Raw genomic sequence first — 21,292 nt, 5'->3', positions numbered from 1 at the left:
CTTCCCTCAACAAACAAACTTACACTGCTCCTGCAATCTGTCCGTTCTCTACCACATCTTTATCTTCTTGACAGAGAGGCTTGTATTCCATATAGTTTCTTTCTTCTAAATTTCTCAGAACCAAATTATAAAGAATGTGCTCATTGGGTTTTTGCAAAAGGTGCTCAAACATTCGTAAAGTCATTATGCTGATCTGCAACATAAAAAGTAAAAATTCAATAAACTGATGTACCGCTGTCTTATGCTTTTTGCCTTATATCTGGTCTGTACATCCTAGAACATTGCAATTATTTATTTACATTATGGAAGGAAGCAAAAATCCTAAGAAAAATTAGGAAATTGTTTTGCTGAATGTGGTATAAACATGGATGCAGAGTTCATACACATTTGAAAAATCAGTATGTGGATGTTTTTTTTCCCTGTAAAACAAAAATTGTTCTAAAATCTGCCAAACTAACAACACAAAGAACAACCAGAGATTTTACAACTTAGTTTTCCATATTACACTCAGATCCACACTGCAAGATGATTATCATTGTACAAGTAAGACACAGAACAGGACTGAAAGTTAGTAATAAACATCTACAATAAAACAAAGTAATACTGGGATATTGTGACTAGAACTATAGGCGAAGATTCTTACATGGAGATATTATGTAGGCTTTTAAAACGAGATTGACTTTAAGCAATACAGAGACAGTTTTTTTAAGACAGCTTTAGGGTGCTTGCAAAGATCAACTAATTTATACAAATTACTGATTTTGACAGGGTGAGCAGGTAAGCATACTGAAAAAAAAAAAGGATAGGTGAAGGCCTAGATCTGTATTGCAGGCAAGCATGGTTTTCATTTGAAAAAGTAGAGGGTGGGGATTGTTTAATGGAAAACGTGAAACAAGCAGCTCCTGAGGAAGGATTTTATTAAGTCAATTATTTTAACATTTACTGTGTGTAAAGAGCTTAAAGTTATCATATCATCTTTTAACTGTCATTGTGTATATTCTCTGACTACATTTACTTTATATAAAAAATAGTAAGTTTTTAACTATACCTTATCACAGAATTGCCTCAATTGAAAAAGACCTTTAAGATCATCCAGTCCAGTCATTAACCCAACACTGACAAGTCCCTGACTACACCATGTCCCTCAGCACTATGTCTACACGACTCTTCAATCCCTCCAGGGATGGGGACTCCACCACTGCCCTGGACAACTCACTCCAATACCTGAGAACGCTTTTAGTAAAGAAATTCTTCCTCACATCCAATCTCAACTGCCCTTGGTGCAAGTTGAGGCCTTTTCTTCTCGTCCTGTCACTTGCTACTTGAGAGAAGAGACCAGCCCCCAAAATGTGATGACATAACATGACAGAATTGATACAACATGGAAAATAACAACAATGCAAGATATAACAAGCCACAGATTAAATGCAAGTACAGAAACCAATTTGCCCTATCTTCCCGATGAGCAAGCCCAACTAGATATGCATAGGGGGCAAGCAAATTTAACAAAGAATCTTTATTAATGGGAATAACATGCTGGCTGGAGAAAACAGCTTGACTTTCATTTTCTGAAAGGAATTTGTAGGGCTGGCAGTCAAAATTCTTTTTCTTGTCAAAAAAGCTGACACAAATATGAAAAGACCTCACAATGGCAGTTTTACAGACTCTATGCAAGACACAAATGGCCAGCAAACGTTATTATATCATTACTACTTCTCACCTCGTCAGAAATATGATCACAGTGTTCGATTAACCTGTGTCTCAATGGATGTCTGTTGATGTCTGTCAAAGTTTCTGGCTCTCTGTGTTCTCCAAGTATGAAATAAACTATTTCCTGCAGCAGGACATCAGAAGTCACTTGGCGCACAATACGATGCAATAGTGCAGTTGATGTGAGGATTCCAATCTCTGAACTGAAAAACAATTCATGTCAGATATGTAGTGGATTTCCTCTGAAAAATAATCAGCTTGATTCAGAGTCTGTTCTGCCGTGTCTTATAGGATGCTACTCACGTTTGCATCAGCTGGGGTTCCATAACTTCAATGAAAAATCGTTCCCGCACAGCTTTTGCCATAGCAACAGCAGCAGTCTGAAACAAAAGTACAAAATGGTATGTCTCAAACTCAAAAGCTAAGAAACAACTGGAACTACTTATTTGCTGAATATATTTGTATTATCTGAAAACATTTCAAACCTTTTGTGCTTCTTTGATGAGTTGATCACAGTAGTCAAACCATGAAAGAAATGAAATCAACGCTCTTTTCCCTGGAAAAGCAGATGCATCTTCTTTGTGGCTATAGGAATCCAAACTAGAGAATGCAGGGAAAAATACTTATTTAGTCTACAAGTAATTGATGAACCTTGGACTTTATTCTTACTGAACTTAATAGAATAATTAATGATCTACCTGCAATGAAATGAACATTGAAATAGCTCTTCTGCCAGTGTGCACTAATCTGGCAGTGCTACTATCACACAGGTTTTCAGTGGCATGCTAAAGGATACACAGCGTGTACAGCAGCAGAACTTGGTTTGGTTAAGTATTTCTTAAGTCAAAAGGGAAAACTGATCACCTAGCCTGTCCTCCCAGGAAACACAGACCACAGTAATTGAATCAATAACTCCTGTAGTCAGGGAACCATAAAATTAAGGCAATTGTTCTTCTCTACTCTGTAAGTAACCTCAGCCCACAAAAACCACAGTGTATACCTGAACTAGACTGTATCCTTCAGAAAAAAACCATGGATCCCAATTTAAAGTCTCTACAGAGTAACAAATTCACCATTTTCTTTGGTAAAGCAGTCCAATAATTATTTATCCCACTCTTCCAAGTTCTGTTTTTTTCCCTTCTAACTTCAAACTCCAACCACCAGAAATTTTGGCAGTTATTTTGCACACACCTACTTTTTGTCTCAGTACTAACAGATCACGAGCAGTTAATAACAATGAAGGCAGAGTGGGGAAGAGAAATGTTTTGAGAATCTAACATGCAAGCAGTTAGGATAACAGGCAGGTATCTTTTGCTTCATGCTGATGAGTTATGCAGAACCTCTTTCCTTCTTTTTAACTGCAAAAATATTGCAACAGCCTGTTATCAAAGACACTCTTCCTGCCCTCCATAGCAGCTTACTGTGCTCACTGTGTACAGTGAAAAGTTTGTTTCCTAAATTCTTAACATCTGAACAAGAAAATAATTTGTACCTGATACTGCAGCTACACCCCTACAAACTGCTAACGTAATTCAGTGGAAAAACTTGCCCCCTGAGGAATCTTTGGAAGGGACTGGCAGCCAGACCTGGCCCCGTGTCAGAATCACACATACATTGGAGGCCTGAAGTCGTACCACTATGCTGCAGCTGGGATCTCAGCTCTGCTCTTGAGACTTTAGCATGGGGGTGTGAATAGTCTATACATTTAATCTACCTATAGAAAACTAGTTTCAGGGAGGGTTGTAAAGTCACCTTGGGTATTAAATTAAAAAAAAAAAACAACAAATTTCTTACCCCCAGTTAATTGCCTCCACTGTTTCAATGTCTAAGGGATCCAGTGACTGAGGCAGGGCTTTGTAGAGGGTGGCCAGCCTGTCTGTCAACAATTCACATAAACAAGTGCTTTGAGTCAGGCACTTGGCAGCTGCTGGTTCTGGCAAACTCACCAGAAGCATGAGGCCTTCGCAGGCCTTCACTGCTATCCGTCCATCCTGGCAGAAGGGCATGGAAGAATTAATCAGAGGGTGAATGAAGCTCACTTGAAATCAAGAAGTAAACCTCCCAAATAAAACCTCTCCATTCCCCCACAGTGAGTGAATGCATTTATTTTTGTTGCCTTTCCAGTGATTAAAATTTATTTCTACTGAATTTGGATAGTATAAAATAAAGAATCACCTGAATCCATGTCAAATACTAAGAATGCAACTGCAACCTTCACGTTGACAGAACTAGTGCTGTAGGTCAGCTTACGACCAAAATATTAAATAATGCAAACTTAATATAAAGTTTAAATTAATAAACATAATATATAATAATTAATAATTTTTATATTAATTATCTAAAATAATCTGAATAATCTTTTAATCTGAATTGGCAAAGAAAATTGCCAATATACAAAAACTGTCTGCAAAACAAACCTCATATTACATATTATAGTTAAAATACCGTGTGTATGGACATGTATATTCACTCTCACTGCCCACTTTACACAGCATCCAAACTATTTCATTTTATCACATTAAAAAGAACAGAAAAAAACAACTCACAGGACTTTTAGTGAGGTTTAGTAGAGAATTCACTAAATTATAGTCTTGATTTGGACAAACAGTAGAGGACTCAGGTGATGATGTGACATTTAGTTCATCCAGACTGAAAGAGAGATCATCTGCCTGTTGCAGGAGGTCATCTTCCTTCTCCATTTGCTCTGCTCCAGCAGCACCAGGTATTTCTTCAGGCTGAACGGGCTGTCCCATGTCTGTTGCTGAAGACTCTTGGCCTTTCAGCATGTCTTCTGTGATTACACTTGCTGATCCTTTGGCAGCCATTGCTTTTAACTTACTCTGCAAAGCATTTTGTTGGAATTACATGGTTGAAATTACTGTTCATCCCAAAGCAGAAATTTACTAAAAGCAAATTTTTTACATCAGCATTTGAAGTAGTTCTCTACAAAGCTGGATACAGTAACCATGTAGAATGTAATGGGTTATGGGAGCGTGGGAGTTTTTAAATCTAGCACATTTTTTAATCTGCTTAAATTTCTCTTAAGTCCTGTACCATTTTGCTTCAAGGCTGAATAGGCCATTTATAAAGAGATGGCAGCTTTTCCTCTCCACTGCTGAAGGCACATATTCACTTGATTTGCCCACTATTTGATAGAAGTTTTTCATTTACCTTATGAGTGCACCTTCAGACTTTAGCACACCTGATAAAACATCCCTTTCTAGGTCAAGGCCTCAAATTCATCCAATGTCTGAAACACTATTTCCAGTTGGAGACATACAACTAAACTAATTCAAAACTTCTTGGGATTTTATCTTAAACAGGAAAGGGGGGTGGGGGGGTGGGGGAAGTGTTTTATGACAGCAGAGTACTCTCAAGCTGTGTTTCTCATGAAGAAAATGTTTAGGAGATTGAATGGGAAGAAAATACTAGCATTAGGTACTGGACACTATAACAGGTCACAGAGAACCTTCTCAGAAGTGACAAAGCACCTCTACTTAGTCTGAAAGAAAGCAATCCATCTCTCTTCCCATAAATCTGTCTCCAGCACATAAAATGACATTTAAATTTGTGATCTGCAATAGCAAAAAGAAACTCATAGCAAGGTGAGAATTCAGTGTTCTTCTGGCATAAGCACAGGTGAATAATACTTTATTAGAACCATAAATTAGACTTCTGCACAAGACATTTTTTTCGAGTACATTAGTAAGATTATAAATTCAAAGGGTTTCCCTCCTCTATAATAACACCAAAATTATTACAAATATATTTCAAGCATTAATAATTTAAAAGAGTAACCATTTGGGGGTTAATGGTGTTTAGTACATACAAACTAGTAGGGACTAACTGCATGACAGTCTCAGGCAGCAAACCAGAGCACTGCTGCGAATGCTTGCTCGATTGATGTGCGTTCTTTGTGGAGAATTTGTACTGAATGTTGCGATACACTCATATAACCAGCTCCCTGGAGAGGCAACCCAGTGGTAAAAGCAGCACACTGCATGCTATAAAATAAGTATGATTTTTCACTACAGTAGAAAAATTACTCCTTTGACATATACATTTTTTTTTACAGTATGAAATGCATAAGGCTGCAAAACAACCAAAATGCGTGTGTCTGAGCCACCTCTGTCTACCCCTAAATCTTCACAAGTCCTCCAGTACCCTCCAATATATTTTATCAAGAGACAGCAATATCACAATCACAACGATGAGCCCTGCACATAAAGCAGAACTAAAGGCTGGAACTGCATTTCAATCCTGGATTATACACTGTTCCTGGCACTGCTCAAGTAGCAAGTGGGGTTGCCAAAGAGAAAAACTACTTTTTTCAAAAATGAGATAATATTTTGTAAAATATTTATTTCATCTTACATCAGCTTATTACCTCATGCCTGGACTCTTCTGTCACTTGAAAGGCCATAGTTTGTTCAGCTAAGGCACTGATGAGAAAACCTAACATACATAAATGCCCCTAGAAATTTGTCCGTAGCTCATTACTTGTACATCAGCAGGTGGCAGAAGGCAAATCTGTACATTGAACAACACACAGGCAGAGTTTTTGCACGTGTTTAAGCTTCCTATTGTCTACTCATGCAATTCTGCAGCGTAGCTGCTCACCTGCCTCCTGTAAAGGTGCAAAACAGGATCCTGAATGACCTAATAGAAAAGGTTACATAAACACAAATTCAATGCTTTCTAGACAAAGTACTCCTCCAACTGAATTCAGCTTCATCAATATACATTTTTATAATTTTGTGATATGTAACTATCAGAATTTCAAAATCTGTGGTAGATGATGCCCAGCCTTAAGTTCAGACTGATTTAAAAAGAATTCTGTGAAAAAATCAAGTGATATTACAGCTTTTGAGAATCTCTGCTTAATTCATGGTGAGAAATAAAAAGCTGGCAGTTTGTAGTAAGGAGAGTAGAAGCAAATAGTGAAACTATGTTCATTTTACAAAATGAAGGTACAACTTTTTCACGGACACTACATTAGAACTTGTTTAAGGTCTCAAGAGCAGAAATGGAAACACAGAGAATCAAGTTTCTCTTTTCATGGAACAATCATTTGCAAGAAGTATCTCACATAAAACGGGATGGGATGAGATGAGATGGGGCAACTAAGGAATAAATGAACAAGGAAAAATACAAGATAAGTTTTGCATAAAATAATGACTGAGATAGAGGTGGCAAGTCAAAAATTCCTATGTATGTTCTTTCTGTCTACATAAGAACAAGGAAAACTCAGTTTAAATATAAGAATAAATTAAAGCCAAAATGAAATTAGTATATGGATATCAAAGGTTTAAAAAAGTAGAATGCAGTTCTTCTAGTTCTTATTTCCACAACAAAAGTAACTTGCCAAGAGGCACAGTTATGCCATGTAACCTTATTAGTTAAGCAATACAGGTGAAAGATTGTACTAAAATATAAACAGCATTCTATCAACAAACTATATGATATGGAATCATCCAAAGGAAATCCTCAGTTGCATACTTAGCTTTTTATGTTTATAAAATACTGTAGAAAATGATCAGGAAAAGTCAAAGAAGGAAGCAAAACTAACAGATACAACCAGACTGCTTTGGAGTGACATATCTGCATTTCAGTTTCTAAGTGTGGGAGATGTGAGAGACAAGTGCTACACAGAATTCTGTATATTTACCCTTTCATGCATTTGAAGGTCAGAAACAGCTATCAAGTCACAACAATAGCACCTCTAAGAGGCATAGATGTGAACAACCAGAATATTCTATTCTAATAAAGGATAATTCTGCACCCCAAAAACCTTATCTGGAAACAACTATCACAAGTTGTGAATACATATGCCTCAGGCTATGATATTGAAGAATAATGTTGTGAAGGAAACAGGAGCTACAAGAAATGTTCTTGCCTGAACTCTATAGTCAGCACTTTGTGAAACTTGAGATCTCTCTGAAATTTGGAATACTCTGGTTTTACATGTCTGATTTTTAATATCCCAATCTTGCTATTTTGGGGAAGAACACTAATGTCTGACAATACACTTATGGTTCTTCTGAATGGGGTTCTCAGGTTTTATTGCAAGGGCATTATTTGAGTATGAGTATCATTCAGAGGGTTCTCTTCAAACCACACGACTTAGACAAATGACATTAAAAGTATTCCTGGTTTGAACTTGTACCATATTCTGCATGAATGTATTTAGTAATTTGCTTCTGAATGCTTCTCATGTTTAAACATTGACTTTTCAAACTTTACATCATTTCTACTGCTTGTACAACTACAGTGGAAACAATGGCAATCAGAGTGGTATTTAATTAAGGCAAAAATAAACTCAAGATGGATTCTTTACTGCTGAATTACAAGTGATATTCATATACTCCATGGAAAATAATGTATCTTTGCAGTTTAGTAGGTAGCCTCTGCTGTTACAGATTTTTTTTGTGGAAAGCTTTTAAAATATTCCTGGAGGACACTGTATCTACATCTTTTCACCTACCTATCACATGCTTAATAGATACTGTGTCACCACAGGAAACATCAAAGTGGGCACAGGAGGCATTTCTAAATGGACTTTTATAAATTAAACTTTTATATACTCCTTCTAAATGGGAACAGAAAGTCAGTCTAGAAATTCTTTCTCCTCCCACTCTGATTTCATCAATGCCACATGTTAAGTTCGAAGAGGGAGTAAAGATATTTGGCTTTCTTACAGAGAGAAAATAATGTCATATTGTAGATTGTGAGCTGGCACTGCTGACAGACCATATGTGCCAGTACCAAATAAGGGCCCGATTCTGCAGAACTCTTAGCAACTTGCAAGGTTTCGATGCCCCATGCAATCTGTCCCTCAGTCTTCACTGGGATGAAAACAAAACAATGTATGAAATTCAAGGTCTTCCTCACACAGTGTTCTATGTTACAATTCATATCCCTACTCTAAAGGTGTTTTCACTACAAAGGATAAGGACGTCAGGCAGGTATATTTGTGAACCCTGAATGAAATTCTAGTAAAAATAATCACATGTATCAAGTTTGTGGAAGAAAAAAAAACCCAACAAAACCAAAACACCTTCTAATATTACAGGAAAATAATTACAGAGTGAATGAAAACTAAGCTATGAAGCACAATGCAATACCTTCAGTTCTCTTATCAGATTTTGTCAGTGACATAGTAAATAAACCTGGAAAATTTTTATTTGATCTACTCACCTCAAGGAAGAAGTTGACCAGGTATGGATCCTGCTTCAGCTTTGCACATACTATACAGAGAAACTGAATTTCTTCATTTTCTGTTGGTGTTGCAAGAACTTCACCACACAGCCTGATTAATTTCTGTCACGTAAAGAAAAGCAAACAATTAAGACAGGGAATAAGTTAGAGCTTTTTCTAGTAATGATGGACTGAATTCTTTTTCAATATACATACTAAATGATGTATAAATATTGATTTGAACATCTGCTCTACATTTACACTGCTATGAACAAGATTTCTTTATTACTTACGACTTGCATAGCAGTGGCAGTTCAAGGCTCTAATCATCAATACATTAAAGCTGATACTGCACCCGAGCAGTTTCTTTAACTCACTTGACAATGGAAGAATTAAAGACACCATCAGCTACAGGAGAATAAGAGAAACTTGCCATACAAAAATATAGTTTACTTAAAATTTGTACAGTACCTGCACTGGCCTATGCACATTTATGTGGGGAAGGAGAGGTTGCCGTATTCTTCCAAGAAGTTTTGTATAAAAAGCCAAAACTTGCTGTTTCATTCCTGGAGGACACTGAAACAAAAATAGATTAACAGTAACAAAAATATAACAAATGAGGAGAGAAACATAGATGCAAATTTGTCACTCAACATGGCTAATTAAACAGCAATATTTATCCAAAAGTATTTTTTAAAAAATCATCATCTGCTAATACATTACTTTTATTGATATTAACAGAGATCAACAAAAAATGTTGCATCTCATTACTGTTTTCTTTTTCAAAGTATTCATACTTTCAGTTAACTGCTCTGGTGAAGACTCCTAACAATCTTTCCAGGAAATATTCCCTATTGATAAAGTGATAAGGGGAAATTACGTCTGAATTAATTGGCTACAGATCATCTGTCTGTTACGGTATCATGACACAAAATCCAGCAACTCAGCGAGTCAGGAGATACAAATATATGATGATAAACTATAAACACCTTAATGTCTACAAAAGGGTTTTTAAATGCATAAGCAATTAACCTTAGATAGATAAAGTGTTTATAAATGCACAGTTGTTCAAGGACAAGAGAAAGCTGTTGTTCTCCGTGAGATTCAGCAGAATACAAATCACAAATATCTGTGGAACATCCAGAACCATGTTCTACTGTCCCTCATGCACCAGGTCACAATAAAGTACTTTCCTATCTCCATGAGATTTGATGGCTCGTGGTCCTTTATGGACCTTTGTTTCTAGCTAAATCCCCTCTGTCTCAAAAGTGTTCTACCATGTTAACAAACACTGTTATTCCATAGCTTAATTTTAACCCACATCATTTTCCTCACCTAGTTCACTGCAGAGGTGAATGGAGAATTGTTTGCAACAGCCAGGAATGACAACTGCCTAACCTGTTTCTCCTTCCAAGGTAATTATCTCTCTATTATTAACCCCTAATTATGACTGAGTTGACAAGCAATCCGTTGAAACGAATGGCAAAATGTGTACCATCAGGGTGCATCTACAGTAACACAGTAAGTCTAAGTGATTGCTGTGAAGGGATATCATTCTTTTTGCAACAGATCTTTGCAACATCTTGCAAGCACTGAACTGTGTGTTTACTTCAGATGTATCAACTCACAAGTGGCAAAGTATAAAGACAGGCTGTACAAGAATTGCTTGTACAGGCATATTTGCGTGAGTGCAACATGACTTTTCTCAACTCTTAAAAACACTCCTAATTACCCACTTCACATATGTCTCCGTTTCATCTTGGTTTCTTGACAAAGTTTACAGATTACTGAGCGAGCTGTATTTCTGAGCAAGTGTTTTCAATACACCAGGTATCTTAGCCTGACTGTAGGGCAGATGGTATAGTAACAGGAACTGTGGAGCTCCAGTCCTTCCAGAGCAAGGAACATCCCAGAGTCTAACACCTAGTGCCATACATTGTCTGTATATGTAAAACTGAGAAGATTAAAAACTCATGACAATGTGTAAAAGGCTGAGTGAGAATAAAGCCATGGAGAGCTCCTTTCATCTTGGAACAGCACACACCATGCTTTCCTAACTGCATCTGTACCATGATACAAAAAGTTTTAGCACAAGGGCTGCCACGTCAATTCACCTCGTGATCCATCCAATCCCATACACTTCAGCTCATAAGTCTACCAAGAAAGGTATCAATAAGAATGCACCAAGACCATGAAGCTAATTTCACTTGTGCCACAAACCAGACATGAGAAGAACGAGACATCACTGTCAAGAGCTGCATTCCTACCAAAGACTCAGATGTGAAAGGTCTCTGGGGATGAGCTTAAATTAATGCTTTCTGACATGGAAGTCTTTCTGAGCAGTAACTCATCACATTTGGAAAAATCAAACAAAATGTGTATTTAATACAGCACTTTTCACCCAAGAATCTCCCGATGCTTAACAAGGGTTTGGGAGGGATAATAGTGTCTTGTAGAAGCCAAAAAATTTCTAGACTGAACAAAATGTTTCTCTTACTTCCAGCTTCATGGTCAATATTAGAGTGATAAGTAACAAATCTCAGGGTTCTGCCTTGTCACAGAATCACAGAATGTTGGGGATTGGAAGGGACCTCGAAAGATCATCCAGTCCAACCCCCTGCCAGAGCAGGAACCTAAATGAGATCACACAGGAAGGCGTCCAGGCGGGTCTTGAATGTCTCCAGAGGAGACTCCACAACCTCCCTGGGCAGCCCGTTCCAGGGCTCCGGCACCCTCACTGTAAAGAAGTTTCTACTCAAGTTTAAGTGGAACCTCCTGTGTTCCAGCTTACACCCATTGCCCCTTGTCCTGCCATTGGGCATCACTGAGAAGAGCCTGGCTCCATCCTCATGACATTCACCCTTAACATATTTGTAAACATTAATGAGGTCTCCCCTCAGTCTCCTCTTCTCCAAGCTAAAGAGACCCAGCTCCCTCAGCCTTTCCTCATAAGGGAGATGCTCCACTCCCTTAAGCATCCTTAAGCACTCCCTTGTCAGCGTCTCACTGGTTGTCTCACTTTGATCACACTTGAGAAAGACGGTTATTTGTCACCTATTGGTAAAATAAGCTAACAGCTATTTGCTAGACTTCAGTGTCCCACACTACCATCTACTGCAGAACTTCAGTCCCTATTACAATGAGGAACTCACACAAAACGTAATCTGCTCTGCTGAGAAGTACATACATCAGCTTTTCCTAGTGTGTAGAGTGTCTCCAAAATCTTGTGATGTAGCAAATATTCCATACACGGTCCTGTTTCGCCTGATTCCCTCTCATTTTCTTCTTGAACTAGAATATCCAACATCTGTTCCAGGTGAGAAGGAATGTTGGTATCAGTCACAGGAGCTTTGTCATCTAAATAGATGTGCAATTAAGAATGATTAAAATATTGTCCACACTTTTCTTCAGTTCAGTTCCAAATTTAAGATTTAAAAACATGACCGCTCATTTAAAGAATCTTATTTATAAGTTTTTTAACATGTCTTAAATCGAATTTTCAGAACCATATCTGGAAATGTAAACTGGAATATGCATTAGGCAGATATCTAAATTTGCAATGGAGAAAAGATGAAATACCAAATTTCAAAATATGCATTAATTACACAGTCAAAAAGGAAAACTTTTACAGCCAGAAATCAAGCTTAGGGAGAGAAAAGTTAAACTCCCAGTCTTCCAGTTAGTATCCACCATGTCTTGATAATTTCCTCTTCGACTTTTCATGTAGTATTCTGAGATCTATAAACAGCCTCTAAGATCAGCTTAATTTGCTTTACAAACTAGATTACTACACAAATGGTTTTTCTAATGATAACAAAGAAAACCCAAACCCTGTGCTGTTTATTCTTCAAAAGTTTTTAGACTCGTCTTCTATACTTTCTGCATCAAGATAACATTCTGTCAAACCTCATGAAGGAAAGGGTAAGATTCTGATTTCATTATACTACAGTTGCGAGACTGTTGTGGATTTATGCCACTGGCAGTGAGAGCTGGCATTAACATGTTGTAGAGCACGTCCACAGGTGGACATTTTCCTTTTTACTTTTTTGCAGTTAAATTCTACTTGAGCAAATATCTCACTAGGGAAGTGCTTACAACTTCTTATGCAATAATCTAAAAATAACTGTCACTTGCATGCAAAGGGCAACAAGATCACAAAGAAAAACTGCCATATCAGAGTGATTTTGGTCTTTACCACAACCTCCAGTTAGCCTAGAGTGTTTTGCTTGAGTTTCCTCCATTGCAGAGGACAGAAATATATCCACTGAGTGGAAACTTGTTTTTCACAAGACTTTTGAAAGTGTGGTAGAGACGTCAGCTTCTATTCTGCACCACATAATCGCAGGTATCAGTTTACCACTTTGTCGTTTCTACCTCAGGAAACATCACATAGCGTTCCAAAAGATGGTTATTTAGAACCCGGGGTCGAGTTTCAGTTTGTAAGAGTAAATATTGATATAAACAAGATCACCAGTCCCAGGCACAAACACAGATTCAACAGCCACTTTAGTGGAAATGCAGAACTAACAAGCCTGAGGAAAGCAGGGTAACATTCACTTTAAAAACTATTAAACCAGGACCAAAAAATAAAAATTTAAATGTTGCATAGCTGATGTAGGAAAACAGAGAAAAGGATAAGAACAAGCAACAACAGCCATATTTCATCAGAATATCAATTTTTAGAGGAGCAGAATAAGGTCTGGGCAAGTTTTAATAAAATACATTCTAAATCTGCTCAAAACCTCACTTTTCAGAGCTATGTTATCAAAATATCTTTCATGAAGACAATACACTAAAGAAAAAATATCTAGTACTGAGTACACAGAATTCAGAAATATCTAGTAAAACATATGACCACAAAATCACTTTGGGAAGGTTTCTGTTAAAATCTTAGAAAGAAAAAGAAAATCTCTGATGCAAAACAATAAGAAGGTTAACAGCAGGGACTACATTTCTGTAGTTGTCTGTTTAGATTAAACAGAATATGTGAAGGCAGAAATTAGGTCAGACGTTAAAAGGTAGAATTCTCTGCGTGGTTCTCAGGAAAGAAGACCTTCCCTCCACTGTTGCTCATGCCCACTTTTCTGGGGATGAATGGAGGTAGACAGTATTTTTAATTAATAGTTGTAATTGTTGGCATTGTCATAAAATATCTAACTCATTTTTGTATTTCTTAATCTTTATTTTTTAATAACACTGAAATTGGGAATTCTAGTTGTCACAACAAAGAGACAAAATCAGAATGTTTTCTTTTTACCTGACGTCTCTATGTAGTAGTGGGTGATTGCTTTCCAGTGGTACACAAAATCTTCTTGTAATGGAAGAGAAGGTGCAAGCTATGGGGAAAAACAAAACAAAACAACAAAACCTAGTTAGGAATGAAATAAACATATAAACAATAAACAATGTCTGTTTCCTCAGACATTAAATTGAATTTTTTCTTACAACTTGGAAGCAAACTGCTGCAGACCTGTGCTACAATTCTTACTCTGTGCTCTTTTACCTTTAACAAGGATCACATACATTATTCATGGCATGAGCCCCATGTCATCCTGCCTAGCTTGTGAACATCAGTAATAATCCCTGTGATGTTTCTATGACCAGACAATCTATTTGAAGCAACAAAAGCAATTGCTCATACAACAAAGCAACACTAGAAACGTGGGTTTGAATTGTTTAGATCTCAGGTTTGTCCTGTAGGAAAAAATAATGTTCTTTTACATCTGCTCTTGATGCCATCTTCCTTCTCTGTATGCTCCGTTCTCTCTCCCTCTGCTCCCTTAAAAATACTGACTAGCTCCTTCAGACAGTTTTTGTCATGCCTTTTTTTCCTGTTAACCACAACACTGAAAAGAACTTTGTTTCATTTTTTTGCCACATTAAGCCCATCCTCAGAGCTTGACAGGTTGTTGGTTTTTGGGGGGTTTTTTTTGACACATACATTTCTTATTTTATTTCTGAAAGACAATGAAGTTTCTTCTTTTCTGGAGAAATTTGGGATGGTCGGTTGGGTGTGACTGGCATCCAGGAATAACATGCTGCAAAACCAAAACACAGCCTCCCACCCAGTCAACATCAGTACTGCTCCCTCCTCAATAAGCTTGAGAACTGGCTGCTCTGTTGCCCATTACACCACAGGCACAAACACGTGCTACACCACAGGCAGCACGTGAAAAAAGAAGGACCATGATCATTTTTCCACTCTGGTCTCTAAAGTGAGAGTTGAGGCAAACACTGAATTTGTGATCACAATATAAAATGTTCAGAGCTGGTAAAATCAGAAATCCTATAGGGAAAACCCCCATGACTCAACAGATCACATGAGGGTCTGTGTCACTGAGGCCTAACTCTACTTGCTTGAGGCTTTTTTTTTTTCCCCACAGTCGAGTCCCCAAGTCATTCTTTCATTGGCAATCCTGAAATAAAGTATTATCACCTGACACGATGGTAGCAATGAGACCTGTCAGCAAACAGAAAGAATCCCGTGTATAAGTTGGTGTGTCCATTTTGGAAGGATAAGGAGTTGAACTATCCCAACAAGCTACGGAGTCCGGTCCTTCACAGAATCACCGAGTGGCTGAGGAAGGGATCTCTGGAGGTCACCTGGATCAAGCTCCCTGCTCAAGCACAGCCACCCAGAGCCAGTTGCCCAGGACCATGTCCAGATGGCTTTTAAATATCTCCACAATGTTCTCCAGGAACCCGTGCCAGGGCTCAGTCACCCTCACAGTGAAAAAGTTTTCCCCCAGCAGCTACAGATACCACATTTGAGATCTGTAACTCTGAATTCCTCTAGTGTCTCCTTGTAGGGCCTGAAAAGTGCTGAGTTGCCTCAGCCCTTGGACAAATGGAAGCACAGGGCTCAAACATCTATATAGTCTTCACTGGGTAGTGTTGGTCTCTTTGAAAAAGCTTTGGAAGTTTTCCACATCAGCCTTTTCTTTTCCTTGAATTTAATGACACTTAAATTTATCTTGGTAAAGACACAAAGCCCAGTATATGAACAGCATGTCCTGCTGTGATAAGAAAGTGGAATGCTAATTGTTAATGACCCTTTGCCCACAGGACTTTGAAATGCAAGACATTAAAATAGTGGTGCTTGGTAACTATCAACGCCTGCACCCTGTGTGGAAATGTGCCCTCACAAATGGCAACCAGAAAAACAAACTTCCATTGCTCATCCATTCCCTGACAGTCCGTGGACTCATTAGTCTTCCATATTTCCATGGCTGGGCACTGAAAGCAGCACTTCAGCACACCACAGAATAACTAGTTTATTTTACTATGAAGTTTACTAGGTTATTGAAACTCAGAAGAATAACTGAATAAACTGAAAATTTAGCGCATGGTATTTTGTATCATGCTTTGTATGTCACACTTGCTGCTGTAGATGTTTATTTCAAGCAATGTAATTGATCATTTGCATCTGTCTGTAGCAAAATTATACCAAACACTCAGCTCTGGCTGATGAATGGCACAGAGACCACTTTTGAGGAATACCAAGGCTTTCAGACCACTCTGTTTCCAAAGTAACACATGACAGATAACATTAAAGATTTATCCTTGACTGATGCGATTTTCCTTTCCACTTCTTCTAGCCTCATCTGCCTCGAGATGAATTTAGTGCCTCTGAGTAGTGCTGGGAAAAGGATTTCACTTCTCAGCACTGTCAATAATTCATCCACCATGGGAAAGAACTGTGGATACAGACATTCTCCCTCCCAACAAATGCTTCCAGGGACTCCTCTCAGAGGTGAAAAGATAATTCAGGGACAGGTCCGGCCCTTTTTAATTAAAATACCCGGTGATTTCACAAGAGTCTTCTCTGATCAAGGACTGCAAGACAGAGATGCCAATCAGAGACACCATTAGCATGTGTGCACGTGCATGCCTATTGGGAATATACGATCAACCTTGCCACCAACTGGACCTGGAGATACAGAGCTGCAGCAGCTTTGCCTGCATTGGGCTACCACACTCAGCAGCTCCTAATAATAGAGAAAAAATGTATTTCTTTCCTTATTCATAAAGTATCCTCACCCCCAAATACTCTTACCCCCAAATTCCTCTTCCCACAACAGATGGACCTAGTATAAATCAGCTTTTTACAGCACAGCTATTCCAGGGAATATTTGAGAGCTGTAACTCCAGCAATGCTTTGCATTATTCTGAGAGAAGTATTTTACTGTGAAAAAAATGAAAAAAACCCCAATCCTCTTAACTTAGTTATTCAGAAAGAAAACTAAGGTAAAGACCAAGAGTAAGATACCAGCTTATACACAAACAAAGCCCAGCACTGGAAAGCATTAATAAAATGTAAGTTCACAAATACCTGGTTAACCGTACTAGGACAGGTAATTGTAGGATGAAGTTGTAGTTTCTATTTTAGGATGAATTATTAGCTACCAGCTGAGTTGAAATATATGTTACAGTTGCCAATCTGAATAATCACTGTTCTGTAAAAGTACACATAAAGATAAAGATTCTGTATAAAGATTCTGAAGCAAAACAAAACTCATTGTGAAGGCCACTAATTCCTGCTATTTCTCTGATTTGAAGGAACTACCTTAAAAGTGTGCAGTTATATTAATTCATTTTTATGTAATTACGTATGTCCTTACTAATTTTGAGCTATCGATTCCTAATCTCAAAGTGAAGTTCCCCTCCTTTTGGGGAAAAAAACCCAACATCTTCAAATTGCAGTGTAGTTGTTAGTAAATCAAATAGCCAAACCTCACTGAACACGACTAAAAACCAGCTCATTTGAGCAGACACTGATGAGTTCTTCCATCTGGTCCCTAACTCCAGCAGTCGAGCTGTCTGGTTGTGAGCGAGGGAGCATTCTGATTTACAGCTAAACTTAACACATGCTGCCTTATCATTCTGGTGACAATACACCACTAATGATCGAACCTCATTCCTGCCAGGGAAAGTGCTGTTCTCAGGAGAACTAGAGATCTTTGACCAGAACTATACCCTGCTTGTTATAACATCTCTCCAAAATACCATTCCACATAGTTTTTGAAAGTATTTAGAATTTGTGTTTAGGCAGGAAAAAAAAAATAACATAAAGAGCAAAGAAACCTATAAATATTCAGTATTTAACAGCAATTCCTTTGTGCATTTACAAATTACTGTCATATTTTTCATGTATGCTTTTCAGAAGTGCAATTCAATACTGAAAAGAACGGAAACAACCTAAGCTGGTGATATCCTGCAATATCCTTTGGACAAGTTCACAGAGTAAAGAAAACACTGCATAAAAGAATAACAGGTACTGTCTGGTCTGAAAAAGAACCTGGAAACTGGGACACAGAGAAATGAAGGGGAAGTGCATGCACACCCCCCTGCCTGAAACACGGAAAACTACAGCAGTCACTCGATGTTTTTCTTTAAACTTAGTACTTTACTAGTGTGAACGTTTGCCCTGAGGGAAAATCCGAAATAAGACTAATGCTGGAAGGTTTGCTTTATTTCTTCAGCTGGTGAATGCACAGAGTTTAGAATTGTCACTGCTTCCAAGTATAAAATTAAGACTGCACATGCTTGGAAGTCATGCATTAAATTTTGTCATCATGATTTGTTAATAGCAACACAACATTAAAACAAACAGTAATGTGAGGTCATTACATCAAATAAAGTGGGTTCAAGATGAATAAATCTTGTTCTGAGCACTTATGAAGTTAATGACTTTGGAGCAGTATCTGTTTCTTTCAAAGATCAGTTTTGCCTCTAAATTTGAACAGAAAAGCAGCTACTTAAGAGCACCTTAAGGTACCAGTGTAAGAGATACAGTGGAGTAATAGGCTGGTAGAGAGGGATCTCAAAAATATGCAGCAGACACCAAAATCTAAATTCACTGCCAGATACCAAGACAGTGATACAAATAATCTTCTTTGACAGGAAATTGCAAAATTCAAAAGAACCAAAATAGTATTTTTCCTGCTCAAAGTACACAGCTCTAAAACATCCTTTCAAGTTCACTATTAAGATGAAACATCTCCTGAAAGCCCAAATCAAACACAAACAAAAGTCCTTTGAACATGGAGTGACCACTCTACAGACAAGCTATTTTGTCTCGGGAAACATGAGTGAAGAGCACAAGATAAGAGAAAAAATAAGTCTAACTTGCTGCTTTGTTATTGTACACTAGATTTTGTACGATGCTGAGAATGTAGTGCTCCTGGAATACATTTGGGATATATCAGAATGCATAGCAAAGAGAAAACATCTCGAGGACAAGCCATATATAAACTGTCACAGATTCATTAATATTAACCCCATAAAGCAATAACATTTCTGTTCTGCCCTGAAGAAGGGCAACAGAACAAAGACTGCAGTCCCCTCCACCATTCTCACCAACCCACCCAGCCCAGTTTAAGGATGCTCTCTATTGGGATGATACCACAGTGGTGCTTGCTCACCAAAATATCTAAAATATCTAAAATACTGGCAGGATTAACTTATGGCAGAAGTGGCAAAAATTAGGATTCAGTTGTAACGAAGATGGGAATATGATTTCACACACTCGGACAATTTAGACAGAAAAGACTGAAAGTTTTGAGTTATTCAAGGTAAGAAAAAGTCTTAATAAAAAGCAACTGGTCCCTTACATTTGTCTCATCACAGTCTTGTCATGGAGGCAGTCAATTAAAGGCCGGGACACTCACAAGTGAAAGGCAAATACTGCTATGTGTATGTGTATTAGACTGTCAACCTTTGGAACCCCTTGTCACAGTTCAGAGCGATGGCATATCGAGGGTAAGATAACAATGATTATCTAATAACACAGGAACTCTTACTATTTAATGTATGTCTCTAAAGTCTGCAGGCCCGTGGACCCTCAGGCAGGACAAGAGCATTATATAAGTAATTGTGCAAGAGAAATGACAGGGGAGAAGGGCTATCCAAACAATTCTGATTTAAAGTAGTCCTGCCAAAGAAAGCTAAGCCCGGGCACTTCTTCAAGCGTATTTAAGCATCCAGCTCAGCTAAAAGCTGTTCAGCTGCAACTGAATTGCTCTGGGAGGCAGGCACCCAAAACCTTTGAGAATTTATATCTTAGCTACCAGTTCTGTCGCTGATCCTCAGGGCTGAAACAGAGTCCACTTGAGGCTACAAGAGCTATACTTGCTCCACAGCAACAACAGCAAGTGAAAATGATGCTCTGGATCCTGCAGGTTCTGAAAACAGCAGGCAGCATCAAGGTAGACTTTTCTAATATTTAGGATTTACACCAGTTTTCATATTCAGAGTAGCAAAGCTAAATAGCCCACACACTTTAACTAAAGAGAGAATGAAACAACGGTCTAAAATCACATGCAGGCTCAGAACTGGCGAGATGTTTCTATTTCTCAGTTCTGTGTCTGAATTACTAGGTCAAACTTTCTAGCTAAGGTAAGAAACATTCTTAACATCCTCTTGCTTTTGTGATTCCACGTTTCATTCAGAGCATGTGGTGCCCAGTATTGGTCACAACCCTGTAAATACAATTCAGTGCAGTATTTGTTATCAGAACAGTGGTTCTGTCTAACACAGTGGTGTTAGTAGGATGAGACAATTCTAAAAAAAACACTAGAGTTGAGCAAGGACGTATAGCATGTTGTTTGACAAACTTGCAAAATGATATTATCAATCTGTTTTTAGTTTTTTTGGGGGGTTTTTGTTTTGTTTTTAATTAAAAAAGATTGTCTAGTCCCCACTATCTCTACTTGTCCCCTTTTCCATTCAACTAACTTGTTTTTCCTATTTTTTTTATGTGGCACAGCTCACTATAACAAGATTTCTTTAGCCAGGCAGCCACTAATTTCTGTTTCTCCTCCGGTGAAAGCACTGTCTATTGAAGGCATTCATATGTGGTCACAGAGAGTTTTCAAATAAGTCGTTTCATCATTATTTAAACAATTTCTTTCCACTTGCCACTTTACCACTAAAAGAGCAAACCAGGAACATGCAGTTGGTAATTAATACATAACTTTAAAACCCAAATAGTCCTGATAAAGACTGCAGAACTACAGGCACACATAAAGTCAAGTATAGGCTTATGTATCTGCAGCATCGAGGCATACATTAATGCACAAAGGGTGCCCCTCACGTGAGGCAGGATTTGGCATGCAGGCTCTTTTTTCTGTCATTAGGATTTGGCATGCAGGCTCTTTTTTCTCTTTTTCCAACCATTTGAACCATTTTCCTTCAACACTTTCCACCTTCATTTCCAGCAGTATTTCACTGCCAGTTTTTAGCACCTAACCAAAGACGCACCTCTTAAAACTCGGTCTTGTACGTGTCTTGGCTTACTGAGAAAGGTTCTGCAAGCCAGAGACACGGCTACCAGGACTCCACCTCACCCAAAAGCAAAGAAAAATGAACCGTGTAGACAATAAAC

The 21,292-nt window shown here is 38.1% G+C and overlaps 1 protein-coding gene across 1 annotated transcript; it reads right to left on the bottom strand.

Moving 5' to 3' along the window:
* Window positions 1–19: 19 nt before the first annotated feature.
* On the bottom strand, window positions 20–14,237 carry FHIP2A (FHF complex subunit HOOK interacting protein 2A). Its single transcript, XM_029087458.1, has 11 exons — window positions 14,165–14,237; window positions 12,095–12,264; window positions 9,379–9,483; window positions 8,908–9,030; window positions 6,331–6,369; window positions 4,257–4,550; window positions 3,505–3,701; window positions 2,196–2,310; window positions 2,014–2,090; window positions 1,721–1,913; window positions 20–193 (listed from the first exon to the last, which is right to left on the bottom strand). The coding sequence occupies exons 2-11, from the start codon at window positions 12,212–12,214 to the stop codon at window positions 20–22; spliced, it is 1,437 nt and encodes a 478-aa protein (XP_028943291.1). The 5' UTR covers window positions 12,215–12,264; window positions 14,165–14,237.
* Window positions 14,238–21,292: the final 7,055 nt, after the last annotated feature.

This window comes from Antrostomus carolinensis, unplaced genomic scaffold, assembly GCF_000700745.2.
Source record: "Antrostomus carolinensis isolate BGI_N321 unplaced genomic scaffold, ASM70074v2 scaffold26641, whole genome shotgun sequence".
Classification (NCBI taxonomy): domain Eukaryota; kingdom Metazoa; phylum Chordata; class Aves; order Caprimulgiformes; family Caprimulgidae; genus Antrostomus; species Antrostomus carolinensis.
The sequence above is the reverse complement of the archived record's forward strand: the minus strand, read 5'-3'. Positions and strand labels throughout refer to the sequence as shown.